We start from the raw sequence: 14,681 nt of genomic DNA on the forward strand, positions 1-14,681 counted from the left end.
ACAATTAAAAATTTTGGATCATCTGCTGCAATATTTTAAAATTATTTTTAAATACTTTACTATATGCACTAGAATTTTATATGTGTGCTTCCAAAGTAAAACTAATTTCCAACACATCAAGCATGTGCAGGTTCATCATGGTCCCCTAAAACTGTAAGCAGGAAACCCATACTTCTGTGAGACTTTAACAAATGTTTCGGCTTACTGCATCTTGCACAACAAACAACACTTTTCTTTTTCTTGTGTTGAATGGCAGAAGTTGATTTTTATTTATGGAAAGTATAGCCTGCTGGCTAGGAAACAAAATTGAACATAGTATTGTTCTACCTTTCTTAAATACAACTCCTATTTTATTCCAAAAAAATTATTTGACTAATCAAGCCCGTGGGATATTAGAGTAATAGAGTTCCAAAATGGAACCACACATATCTGACCATTGAAATTACAACAAACATGTCATTACAATTCCATGGAGAAAGAATGAATTTTTAAAAAATAATTATGGAAGAACTGGATATCCATATGGATAAAAGAGACTTAACTGTTGCTTCCCATTATACACATCTATTAACTTGAATTAATTGAAAGATATCATAGATCTAAACATAAATGTTAACAGTACAAAATTTTTACATAAAACATAGGGAAAACCTTTCCAAATTTCCAAATTTGTAGTGGAACTTTTTTAGATAGAATACAAAAAGAATGACTCATCAAGTGATCAAATGGACTTCATTGATATTAAAACCTTATAGTAAGAGTTTCTTAATGGTGAAAGGAAGCGAAAATGTAAGCCACAGATTGTGAATAAACATTTGCATTTGCTATATATATATGTGTGTGTATGTCTGACCAAAGATTCACATGTAGAAGGTATAAAGAGTTCTTTCATTCAAAACGGGAAGACAAACCATCATCTGGCTTAAGAATGGCTGAAATATCTGAGCAGACACTTGGCAATGCAGATATACAAATTGTTTATAAACACTAAAAAGATACTAAGTATCATTATTATTAAGGAAAGTCATATTAAAACTACGATGATATATTGCACACCTATTAGAATGACTAAAATAAATATAACTGAAATACCAATTATTGGTGAGAAAATGGAGCAATTGTAATGCTGATGGTTTTCAGAGAGTGGCAAAAGGAAAAATGACTTTGAAAATGTGTTGGTATTATAGTATCTTATGAAGTTGCGCAAAAACTTCCCATCTAACCCACACCCCCTCTGCCAGGTATTTACCTATGAGAAATGAAATCCAATATTTTAACTTAGAAGAAAATTCTTCTCTGTGGCATATACGATAATACAAGGAAGGGAAAAGACTAAAGGAAGTACTCTGTGTGGGGTATATGTGTTTTGTGTGGCTCTGTTTTCCTAAAGGAGAAAAATGTTCCTCCATAAAGAGCCAACTAGTTGAGGAGGAGCTTGGAAGGTATTTTTCCCTAGTGCTTTTTCTGATGACACATAGCTCTGGCTGGCACCTTCATGGCCACCTGCTGAGAATGCGAAAACCCAGCTCAGCTGTGCCATGACTTCTGACCTACAGAAACTGTGATATAAAAGTGTGTAATAGTTTAAGCCACTGAGTTGGGAGTAATTTGTTGTGCAGCATAAAAATAATTAATGTAAGTGAGACACATAAGGCAGTGGCTCTGGTACAAAAATTGGCTTCTCAGCTAGTCCAGGTTGCAGAGCTGTCAATGGTGGCTCATGCCAATCCCTGTGGGAGAATGACAATGCAGATACCCGGAGTTCTGGAACAAGGCCGTGCCATCTATAGCAAAAATCCTGTGCCCTGTAATAAACAGCCTTTGTTGTTTTAGTGTTCTTTGGTGGAGAGTATGACAAGCATTAGCCAGGTTGTCAGGAGTCCAGGGAGAGACGAAGTGGATCAAATTGTGGGGCAGTTAGGCGTAGTGGAACCCTTGGTTGCCACCCAGTGGTTTTAGAGAGTTAAACATGCTTCCAAAGTACATCTGTTATTTTAAGAAGGTGTGGACACAAATTTATTTCATGACTTAATTGTATTAATATAAGCTTGGAAGAGTGGCCAGGTCATATTTAGGAAAAAAAACATAAATTACTTTCAATGAAGTGAATCAATGTTTCCAAAAGCAATGATTATTATTTTATGTTAAATTAAAAAGCCAGAATGCACATTCTATTGTTTATACATCTCAAGACACACACACACACACACACACACACACACACACGACATATAAGACAGAAAATTAATACAAAAATATTAACAACAGCTTTCTCTTCATTGTTGTGTTCTTACTCATTTATCATTTCCTTTGTGTCTTACTGTAGTTACTATGTTTGTTTTCTAGGTGAATTTGTATATTTTCTATAATAAAAAGTTCTAAAATAAATTAGTAAAATAAAATTGATGAGGCATTGTCTCCAGTGATTTAGGAGAAATTACATTCTGCAAAATGCCACATAGGAAGGCATTTAACCTAGTTTCTGAGATTGTGTTCTAAAAATAAGTAGTTCAGAAAATGTTCTCTGGGGTCTAAATCCCCAAGGTCACAGAGGCATACATAAGCCCTACATTTTGTTCCTAGAAGTCAGAATCAGCTTCCCAACCTTCTTCTTCTTCTCTCTCTCCTCCTGCCTCCTTTCCCTGAGTTTCTCTGGGTATTAAGAAAGAAATATACTCCTCAAACATTAATTGAAATTTATCATGGACTACTGCTATATTTACCAACTTTAACATTTTAAGTAATTTTAAAATTACTTAATTTTAAAGTAAATTCTGAGTGGGAACTTCTCTGGAGACTACTAATAAATAGGAACAGGATCTTCAGGTGAGTTGCTTTCAGATGGGTGAAGTATCTTATCTTGTGTTATCTTTCTCCCATTTGGGGGACATTGAAGTCCTGCAGCCTTGGAAGTAGAAAACTCTCCATTAGACTAAATGCAAAATCTTCTGAGTCTATCTGCCCAAGGGCTCAGTTTGTTGATCTCTGATCTCTTTGTCCTTCTCTGGGGTATCAATCTTGATTTTTATTTTCAGGGTATCAAACGTGTGCCTAGCATGGTACAGTCACACTGAAAAAATTTAAGGAATATTATAAAATCTGGGAACCTCTCAAAATCTTGTAGGAAGAAAAGAATAATAAGCATAAAGTAATAGCGAACAGAATATGTCGCGACATTTTCATTTTCTAATAATAATGCCTGTAGGTAAACCAAGAATGTAGAAGATATTGCTGGAGTAAGAAAGGGGACATTACTTTGTGATAGGGTTTTCATCTAAGGCTTTATATATTGCAAATTCTGCATGTGTGTATTAGAAAAAGAGGACATTCCAGGTAAAATAAAATCAAAATCAAATAAGCCAAAGAATAAATGAACATGTATTGTTCATTATAAACTAAGAATACTGGTGTGACTAAAGAAGGTTGAATGCAGGGGAATAGCTAGGGTAAGGCTTTAGGTAAAACCAAGCACAGAAATTTATATTTGACAAATTAAGTCATATAGAGCAACTGAAGTTTTCAAACCCAAGATTGCCATAAAACCACAAAACCTGAGGGATGAAGAAATCAGTGATCTCGTTGCAGAGTAGGAGCCCTACAGAGAAGTTGGCTGTGTCTCTGCTGCCATTTCTGCTGGAGTAATGGTGGCAGTTTGATAAATCTTCTATAGGCACAAACCTGAGACCAGAAACAGAGCACCAGAAAGAGTCAGATAATTATGACAAAGCAAAGGGAGCACAGAGCAAATTTATTGAAGGGTAGTTATTAGTGAATTAGGACTAAGGGGGAGCAAAGGAGATCCAGGAAAAAGAGCTGAACTAAACTTTGATGTTTTAAACTGTTATCTATATGTCCACTGCTGCCTGACCACTTTGGCCTTTGATCTGTTTTGTAAATGTTTTATAATGACATAAGGATTGAAAAATAAAACCAAAGGACCATAAAACTAAAAATTAGAAGAAGTGAGAATGGAGGAGCCTGCATTTCCTGGACTCCACAACCGTCAGACTCTGAGCTGAGCATATTAGTATCATTTCTCAATGTGATACTTATGTTCCTATGAAACATGCATTATCCCATCAGTATTATTCTCATCTTATCGATAAAGAAGTTGAGGCTCAGAAGTTTTGAGTAATTTATGAAAGTTCACACAACAAATGACAAAGCCTGACATTGAAATTAAATCGATGTTTCCAAAGCCCATGCTTCCTTCACTATGCTGGTCTGTCATGAGCTGCTTGTCATTCCCTCTTCCTTATGAAGGAAATGCATTTTTTTTTCTGAGTGTCAGAAATAGCGTTTAGCTACAAAGGAGATGATGGTTTCTTTCTACTGCGAACTGGTCAGGCAAAAATGGTGTCTTTGTTTGTGAGATTCATACTCAGAGTCTTTTATTGACCTGAACATTTCAGAGATGTGCTTGTTATTGGCTCAACTTATTTTCAAAATCATTGTTAAACAATTATAGAGACTTATGGTTATGAACTGCTTGTGAATTTTAGATACTTGTGCTTTCTCAAAATAACATTTCCAAATACAGCATAGATTGAGTGACTCAAAACAAGATAATCATATATGTAGCTTCAGTTAAAACCCTCTGCCATCCCTAGGGTGTCAATGTTCTTGTTGGTAGAAATGTTGAGTGTGATTGTGTAACCACTGGTGATAATTACCATATTCTCCATCTTACTCCAAAGAACAGTAGAAGGCTTGGACAAAACACATTTTATGTTACTTTCCAATTCAGAAATTCTATGAGTATTTAATAATATAATATGCTGGTAATGGCACCAGATTAAAAAATATGAAGAAGTTAAAAGATAACAGATAATGAGCAAGGGATCTAGATGAGTATGTTAAGAGCATCAGTGAAACTAGGTGAGAAAGCTCTTAAGTAGGAAAGAAGACAAAGGAGTGAAGGTACATGTCAAAAAAGCACCTTTATCAAATTATCAAGTTGCTACATTATTTTAGAAAATTAAGACAATTATTGCAATATAAGGATGGAATCAATAGAAAGCTTGCAGATATACAAGGCTATATTTCCTTCAATGTCCAAAAATGTTTTCAAAACTCAAAAATTCCTTTGATGCCTCACAAAACCTCCTTTACCTGTGATCCTCAGACTGAACATCTGCCATGCAGCCATGGCAGTGTCATCTCCTCTAACGTTTTACCGCTTGTGATCCTTTTCAATTTGCTGTGCTAAATTTATATTCATTGCTATACCAGTGCCATTAAAAAGCACAGACCTTCAGAATAATGGAACTGTGAAAACAATGTTTGCCAGAAAACTGCAGAAGAATTTTCTATCCATCCTAAAGAAAACTACAATGGCACCCCCTTATCCAATGGTTTCACTTCCTGTGGTTTGAGTTTTCTCTCTCTGGTCAACTGTGGTTGGAAAATGTTAAATGAGAAATTCTAGAAGTAAACAATTCATAAGTTTTAAATTATGTGCTGTTGTGAGCAGTGTGATGAAATCTCATGCTGTCCATCCCACCTGGGATGTGAATCATCCCTTTGTCCAGCGTATCTAAGCTGTACGCACTACCTGCCCCTTAGTTACTTAGAAGCCATCTCCTTTATCAGATCAACTGTTGCTATATCATAGTGTCTGTGTTCAAGTGACTCTTATTTTACTTAATAATCACCCTAAAGTGCAATACTAGAGATGCTGACATTTTGTTATAATTGTTCCATTTTATTATTAGTTATTATGGTTAATCTCTCACTGTGCCTAATTTATAAAACTTTATCATGGGTATACATGTATAGGAAAAAAAAAACATGGTATATATAATGTTTGTTACTATTTGGGGTCTTGAAACATCCCTAGTGGATAAGGGGAGGGGACATTATACTTTGACATCTGCCACTATGAATCAACTTCAAAACCCAGGTCACTAAGAAGAAGATGTCTAATCTTGAACAAGTTCCTTAACTTATATATGCCTCAGCTTGCTTATATATAAATTATGGGGCTACTTGTTTTACAATTCATCTTGTTATTTCCATATTTAAATTCATATGTTTTAATGTTTTTGCACAATGTCTGACACGTGGTAAATATTATATAAATGTACAAGATAATTATTTTGTTGTCATTATTTCAGATTTTCTTCAACAACAATCATGTTGTTAGCAGAAAGAAATCGGAGTTTTGGAGCCACATTTACCCTCTTGGGCTTCTCAGAATATGTGGACCTCCAGGTGCCCCTGTTCCTGGTGTTCCTGACCATCTACATGGTCACTGTGCTGGGGAACCTGGGCATGATCATGATCATCAGGATCAACCCCAAACTCCACACCCCCATGTACTTTTTCCTCAGCCACTTGTCCTTTGTGGATTTCTGTTATTCCACCACAGTGACACCCAAACTACTGGAGAACTTGGTTGTGGAGGACAGGACCATCTCCTTCACGGGATGCATCATGCAGTTCTTCTTTGCCTGTGTTTTCGTGGTGGCAGAAACCTTCATGTTGGCAGTGATGGCCTATGATCGATTTGTGGCAGTTTGCAACCCTTTGCTCTACACAGTTGTCATGTCCCCAAAGCTCTGTGCATCATTAGTGGCTGGGCCCTACGCATGGGGTATAGTCTGTTCCTTGACACTCACCTATTTTGTCTTGGCATTATCCTTCTGTGAGTCTAACATCCTCAATAATTTTGTCTGTGAGCACTCTGTCATCGTCTCTGTCTCCTGCTCCGATCCCTACATCAGCCAAATGCTTTGCTTTGTCATTGCCATGTTCGATGAGGTGAGCAGCCTGGGAATCATCCTCTCTACCTATGTTTTCATCTTTGTTGCTATCCTAAAAATGCCTTCTGCTGGTGGGCGCCAAAAAGCTTTCTCTACCTGCGCCTCCCACCTGACCGCCATCACCATTTTCCATGGGACTGTCCTGTTCCTTTATTGTGTACCCAACTTTAAAAACTCACGGCTCATAATCAAAGTAGGTTCTGTATTTTATATAGTCGTCATCCCTATGCTGAATCCTTTGATCTACGGCCTCAGGAACAAAGATGTAAAAGACAGCATCAGGAAGTTAATCACCTAACACAATTTTGTTGAAGACTTATATCCCCAAAAGAAATTTGATTTATTATAGTGAAGTGTGTTCAATGCTTCTGGTAGAGAGGATGATTCAGATTATTTAGTCAATTCACCAGAGTTTTAAATCTATTGTAATAAACCATTTATTTGATCGTTTGATTTTCATTCACATCAATGTTTAGAAAAATAGCTGTGAACCATATGTGAAGTAACACAAGTGTTTCAAGTGGGATGAATATTGTCTCTTAAACTATTTATGTCCACCCAGAACCTCAGAAATGACCTTACTTGGAAGTAAAATCTTTGCAGATGGAATTGAGTGAGGATTGAGATGAGATCATAGTGGATTAGGGTGAGCCCTAAATCCAGTGAGCATGTCCTTGCAGGAGACAGTAAAGGACGACACAGAGATACATGGGGAAGATGGGAGCAAATTGGCAGTTTGCTTTCACAGACCAGGGTGCAAGGAAGAATTCTCCCTTAGTTCCTTCAGATGGAGCAAAGTCTTGCCAGAACCTTGATTTCAGATTTCTGGTCTCAAGAATTGTGAGAAAATAAATTTCTATTGTTTAAAGCCACCAAATCGGTGGTAATCTTTGTGGTAACCCTGGGAAATGTATGCAACAAGAAAATATCAGACCATAAAACCTTAATCTCTCAGCTTGTATATTGGCATGGCAAATCATTTTAAAAATATTCTTCAATGTAATTTTAGCAATGAGAATGCCAGAGTCACAGAGGAAATCAAAAAAGCCACAGCCGAATAGGGATGTGCATTTGGAAGAATAAAGGACAGACTGGAGCACTGTCCCCAAGATCCTACCAAGTTATTTGTTCCTTTCTCCCCAAGAACTTCCTATACTTTTATTATAATATAGAAAGTGATGAGGCCGGGCGCGGTGGCTCACGCCTGTAATCCTAGCACTCTGGGAGGCCGAGGTGGGCGGATCGTTTGAGCTCAGAAGTTCGAGACCAGCCTGAGCAAGAGCGAGACCCCATCTCTACCAAAAATAGAAAGAAATTATATGGACAGCTAAAAATATATATAGAAAAAATTAGCCGGGCATGGTGGCGCATGCCTGTAGTCCCAGCTACTCGGGAGGCTGAGACAGGAGGATCGCTTGAGCTCAGGAGTTTGAGGTTGCTGTGAGCTAGGCTGACGCCACGGCACTCACTCTAGCCTGGGCAACAGAGTGAGACTCTGTCTCAAAAAAAAAAAAAAAAAAAAAAGAAAGTGATGTTAAACATGACTCTTAATATCATGTAAAAATGTTGATTTTTTGTGATGTTCCTGAAAGATTACCAAGGGGGGAAAAATATAAATGTCACAGATTAATCTCACAAATCTTACAAATTGGTGTGTCAAACTTGATTTTTTAAATTCTATTTACTAACACAGTGGACATGATGATACATTTCAGAAACAGTTTGTATAATCCTTGTTTTGCTTTTTAAGGTTAATAATTAGTTGATTACACTTTTTACCAGAATAGAATGATTTTTTTTTTTTCCTGCCAGGCATGGTTGTAACTCTTTTGATTCAAATATCCTTTAAATTGATTATTCAAGTGTTTGGCTTAAACCAGTGACTGACTGAGTTAGAAAAAAGAATCTAGATGTTATCTCTGTTTATCTCTTGCTAATCATGGTTTGTATCACACAAGTTTCCCAGGACATGCACTGTGTAGGCAACTGAAATCGTTCCTTCACATCACTGAGTGTTTAGGTATTAGTTATTTTCTCCGAGTTGCTATGATCATGTCAAATGAAACTTAACTTCACCTTATATTATAAAGTTATACCACCAAACCCTGTCTTATATATGTGAGTGGATAGACATTATAAAACATAAAAGAAACAGATTTTTTACTCTTAATTTTTCTTAGTTGTAAACCAGGGATTGTACATAACTTTGCCATGATTCTGGCCAATCACTAATATACTATATCACACATTTTTCAAATAATGTGACTCAAAGTTTGTTCACCTCAGGAAATGCAATAAAAACTTACAATTTTAATTCCACCATAGATTTGTATGTTTGTGTGTGTGTCTGTGCGTGTGTGTATGGTGTTGTGCTTAAGGATGCAAAATATGTACCCTCCCTCTTTCAACACATTTATAACAAATTAAGCATTATCCATCATTGCTCTTCAGAATAAATTTATCACATACTTTCTGGTACATTGGCTTGTATATGGACAAAGGATGAGCTCTTTGATCTTTGGTTTGTTAATAGAAGAGGAAAGAAAGTGATAAGGGACAAAACAGAAAAAATCAGAAAAAAAAATTAATGTTTATTTATTTATTTTTAATTCACTAAAGTATCTTACTACATCACCAGAATTTCCATCAAATCAAAGGTAATTAAAATCAGTGATTTTCAGACTTTCATATGCCTATGAATCATCTGGAAGGGTTCTAAAATGCAGATTCTGGTGCCATGGATCTGTTGGGGAGGCCCAGGATCCTGCATTTGTAGCAGACTTCCAAGTGATGCTGGTGTTACTGGACCTTGGGCCACATTCTGAAAAGAAAGAATCTAAACAAATATATATTTTTATCTTGGATAAAATTCAACTGGTGTAGGGTCACATTTAACTGACAAAAGATCAATATCTACAATATAGAAATAGCTATAAAATTAAGTAGAAAAAGACAGTAAATAAAATAGTGGTAAAATTGGAAAACAATGTGAAACAAATCATTTTCTGTCTTTCCATGTGTATCATACAAATATTATTTTCTGTGTATGCTGTGATATGAAAAATTGTGCCAAATCACTGCTCTGGAGAAACTGAAGTACATTAACACATACAAAAAAGCTCTGAGCATGTGACTGTGGCTGTACAAGAATAATGAATGTTGCAAGTAATTTTGTAAACAAATCAATCCCTGGAAATTATAAACTAGAACATATTTCAGTTGTTTTTTGCTGAAGAAAAGACAACCTAGAACTTAGGGACTAAAAACAATCTGTCATTTCTTACCATTCTGTGGGCTGACTGAGAAATTCTTTTGCCAGTTTCACCTGAGCTTTCTCATGTTGCTGTGATTACATGGGGATTCTACTAAACTAGGGCTAAAACTTCTAAGATTGCATCACTCATTTTTTATCTGCCTTGGTGCTGGCTGTTGGCTGTGGTGTCTTGGTATTTTCCCAAGAGGTCTCTCATCCAGCAGTAGGTTACACTGATTTTCTTATGTGGTGGTCTCAGAGCAATGTTCAAAAAGAAAGTAGAAACTGTAAGGCATTTTGGTGCTTCAAATCAGAATGTTCATAACATTCTTGCCACATTCTCTTGGCCAAGTAAGTCTCAATTCCAACTTAATGAATCCTTTACTGTGTTCTCTAGGGGAAGCATAACTCTCTTGGGAGTTAAGACCTCTAAACTGCTAAAGCTCATGGTTTCATGTATGGGAAGCAAAGATTTAGCTAATGCATCATTAAGGATGATAGGTAGAAGAGTCATTCCTATTTATACTTTAGACCGATAAATTCTGGGTCTCATGTGTTACTGGAGAAATGACAATGTATATTGGTTGCAGATTTAGAGCACATAACAAATTCAGAGGGCTATTACTCTATGCCTCTAAGATATTGCTACAGAGCTTGACCCATAGCTAAGTTTCAAAAGGTGCTCTCAATGTTGCAAGCACACTTTTTGAATTTATAAATACTGGAAGAATTTTTGTTCACTGCTATCTTTCAGGGCCACCCCAGAGCAGGATTACAGTGCTGCACCTGTGGTTATCTACTTCTGTGTCATGCCAGCATATCATGGAGAACCATCAGAAAATAAGGTCCCAGTGCTTTGTTCCTTATTCAAGTTGTCACAGGGAATATGCTATGAGGTATGAATTCAGGCTTAGAAGGAAGGAGCAATATAGCAAGAATATGAACCATGGGCGTTTGTACCACTTGCTCATACAATTCACTTACGTCTTCAGGAATACAAGTTCTGTTGACTGCTGTCATGCCTAATTTTATAGATTAGCAGGATAGACAACACCCCATTTATGATGGGAAGTACAGCTTGCATGTTACTTGGTGGCCTATAGTCAATCATTCAGTCTCTACTAGAGTCCCTTAATAAGTCGGAAGCTGTTTCTCAAAAGGGGAATAGTTATCTGCAGAGGAAGTTATTGCTTTGCTTTAAAATCCTAAAGGTGTGATCTGTAATTCACTATAAAGGGCCATTCAAAGTTCTGGACATCCCCTATCTGTCACATAGACTTCTAGGATACTCATACATACTAAGTAATTTGGCCCAAATAGTACAGCAGCTTGCAAGGCAGACTGGGCTTATTACATAGTTTTCTCTTGTTTTAGGAACCACTCAAAATGGACACCCTTCTGGGTCATTTTGTCAATAGGTTGAAGTAACTTGTCTAAAATCAGTATATGCTGCCTACAGAATCCCAAGAGGCCCACTGAATTTTGGAGTAGATGAGGCAATATTTGAGTTTTACTTTAGTTTCATTAGTTACAGAGGGTATTTTAATTATTTGCAAGCAAAGCCTGATAGTTAACTTCATCCTGCAATTTTCCTATGTAATTTCAAGGAAATTCCAGTCATTAAAGATGTACAAGAGACTTAGTATTTGCTTAATTACCTGTTTTGATTCTTGTGAGTAATAAGCTGCTACTGATTCTCTAGAGTCTGCGTCCCCAGGGCCACAGGGTTAGATGTAAGAGCCTTGGTGCTCAAGTTATACATAGCCTACAGAGAAACAGGAGGGTGGTGGCCTGTTTCTCTGTAGCAGGTAAGTTTATTCAGATTTTCTATGAAACTATAAAAATAGTATCTTCCTGAGGTGGTAGCCAGGGTCTTTGATTTTTCCTTTTATATTAAGTCACTATAAATGTTCTCCAATTCTGAGCTCAATAATATTAAAGGGAAAAGTTAACGCTCATGGAAATATTTGGCCTTAGGTCCACTGACAATCATTTCACATAGAATAAACTTGCTACCTGGAAATGGATGTGTATTCATATTCTCTTTATATGTATAAAGAGAAAAAGTATATAAACTTTTATAAGAATGGAAACTATTTCATCTTGAGAAAACTCTTACCTGATAAACTAGTTAGTCTTGAGACCATTATGAAGTACCGATGCAAACCCTGGGCTATAGTGAATACTAACCCCTGAACCATAAACCCAAACAAAGTGTACACTCCACTTAGAGGTCAAAAGTGGGCCATTGTCTTCCTTAATCCCTCAGCAAATGAAGATATTCAATGAGAGCAGTAGCCTTTATCAAATAAAACTTGCTGAAGTGGGATTGCTAAGCTCTTTTTCTAGATTTCTTTATTATTTTATTTCATTCTTAGAATAGAAACATATTCTTTTCAATGTTTTAATTGATTTGTGTATATAAGCAAAATACATAGCAATGTGTGTTGTTCTTTGAGACAAATATTTTACATTTTTTAGGGAATATTCACTAGCTTATATATAAACATTTCCTACCAGTTATGTGTCTGTTATGCTACTAGATAATGTGTGCATGCATATGCTACAATATAAGTATTTTTATGGAAACACAAAGTGCAATAAAAATGCAAAGACACTTCAGAGACTCAGCTTGGTTTGATATATACAGAACAGCTGTCTCCTTGAGGCATGTTCTTCATGGAGAAAACTAGGACCAGTAACTCTTCCTTCTCATTTTTTTCCTCAACAATAGAAAGTCGTGACATAATTATCACTCACCCCCATAAGTCTTCTTTTTCACAGGAACCATTCTCTTCAACCACGCTTTCTCATAAAAAGGAATTATGGTGATGGTTGCAAGAAATCTGAGTGTGGAGACAACTTTTGCCCTCTTAGGGTTCACAGATTACCCAGAGCTTCAGATTCCCCTCTTCCTCGTGTTTCTGGTCATGTACATCATCACTGTGGGTGGAAACCTTGGGATGATAGTAATCATTAAGATTAACCCCAAATTTCACACCCCCATGTACTTTTTCCTTAGTCACCTCTCTTTTGTTGATTTTTGTTACTCCTCCATCGTCACTCCCAAGCTGCTTGAGAACTTGGTCATGGCGGACAAAAGCATCTTCTACTTTAGCTGCATGCTGCAGTACTTCCTGTCCTGCACTGCGGTGGTGACAGAGTCCTTCTTGCTGGCAGTCATGGCCTATGACCGTTTTGTGGCCATCTGTAACCCTCTGCTTTATACAGTGGTCATGTCACAGAGGCTCTGTGCCCTGCTGGTGGCTGGGTCTTATCTCTGGGGTATGTTTGGCCCATTGGTTCTCCTTTGCTATGCTCTCCATTTAGACTTTTCTGGACATAATGTAATCAACCACTTTTTCTGTGAATACACTGCACTCATCGCTGTCTCAAGCTCCAATACACACATCCCCCACCTGCTGCTTTTTGGCTTCGCCACCTTCAATGAGGTGAGTACGCTACTGATCATCCTCACTTCCTATGTTTTTATTTTTGTGACTGTACTAAAAATCCGTTCTGCCAGTGGTCGTCGCAAAGCATTCTCCACCTGTGCCTCCCACCTGACCGCCATCACCATCTTCCACGGGACCATACTTTCCCTCTACTGTGTGCCCAACTCCAAAAACTCTCAGCAGACAGTCAAAGTCGCCTCTGTGTTTTACACAGTTGTCAACCCCATGCTGAACCCTCTGATCTATAGCCTGAGGAATAAAGATGTGAAGGACGCCTTTCGGAAACTGATAGACACAAAAGACCCATTTTACTGAACCAATCTCAAAAGATGTTTTCAATCATAATGAACAACTTGAACAGAGCCTAAAATGTTTCTAAAACCTATAGCATATATTTCTATAAGGTTTTTATAGATGACTGTGATGCATAAATTACTAAGTTCAAATCCTTTGAAGAAGTCAACATTTAATTCTGGGATAAATTCCACAGGATTTTGATCCATAAAGCGTCTATTTCTTCAAATTTTATAAAAACTAACACCTAAAACTACTGAGGGGCTTAATAGATTATTCAACGTGGGGAATAAAGTTACTGAGAGAATCATGTTAACTCACAATAGAAAAGGCTTTTCCTCCCCATTGGGAATTACAGCAGCAACAAAAATAAATAAGTGGGACTTAGTTAAATTAAAAAACTTTTGCACAGGTAAGGAAATAATAAACAGAGAAAATAGACAACTTACAGAATGGGGAAAAATATTCACAATCTGCGTATCTGATAAAGGCCTAATATCCAGAATTTACAAAGAACTCAAGCAAATCAGCAAGGGAAAAAAAAAAAAAAAGGAACCCCAATAAACAGTGGGCAAAAGACATGAACAGAAGTTTTGTTTTTAAGAAGATAGAAAAATGGCTAAGAAACATATGAAAAAACGTTGAACATTACTAATCATCAGGGAAATGAAAATTAAAACCACAATGAGATATCATCTTATTCCTGTTGGAATGGCTTTTTTGAAAAAGTCCAGAAACAATAGATACTGGCCTGAATACAGAGAGAAAAGAACACTTATACTAAGTTGGTGAGACTGAAAATTAGTACAACTCCTATGGAAAACAGTGTGGAGATTTCTCAAAGAACTAAAAGTAGACCTACAATTTGATCCAGCAATCTACCCAAAGGAAACGAAGACTTTTCATCAAAAAGAC

General features: G+C 36.8%; 2 protein-coding genes across 2 annotated transcripts; both read left to right on the forward strand.

The window, feature by feature from the left end:
- The first annotated feature begins 6,135 nt into the window (after nt 1-6,135).
- On the forward strand, nt 6,136-7,062 carry LOC138384452 (olfactory receptor 5D13-like). The gene has a single exon (XM_069469955.1). The coding sequence runs from the start codon at nt 6,136-6,138 to the stop codon at nt 7,060-7,062; it is 927 nt and encodes a 308-aa protein (XP_069326056.1).
- A 5,780-nt stretch (nt 7,063-12,842) lies between these two features.
- Nucleotides 12,843-13,787, forward strand: LOC138384453 (olfactory receptor 5D14). Its single transcript, XM_069469957.1, has one exon. It carries the CDS (start codon nt 12,843-12,845, stop codon nt 13,785-13,787), a length of 945 nt encoding a protein of 314 aa, XP_069326058.1.
- The last annotated feature ends 894 nt before the right edge of the window (nt 13,788-14,681 follow it).

The sequence above is a fragment of the Eulemur rufifrons genome, chromosome 6, assembly GCF_041146395.1.
Source record: "Eulemur rufifrons isolate Redbay chromosome 6, OSU_ERuf_1, whole genome shotgun sequence".
In the NCBI taxonomy this organism is placed as follows: domain Eukaryota; kingdom Metazoa; phylum Chordata; class Mammalia; order Primates; family Lemuridae; genus Eulemur; species Eulemur rufifrons.

Bases quoted from the DNA above. Each gene is read 5' to 3' on its own strand.
- LOC138384452 (XM_069469955.1), top strand. From the start codon at position 6,136: ATGTTGTTAGCAGAAAGAAATCGGAGTTTTGGAGCCACATTTACCCTC.
- LOC138384453 (XM_069469957.1), top strand. From the start codon at position 12,843: ATGGTGATGGTTGCAAGAAATCTGAGTGTGGAGACAACTTTTGCCCTC.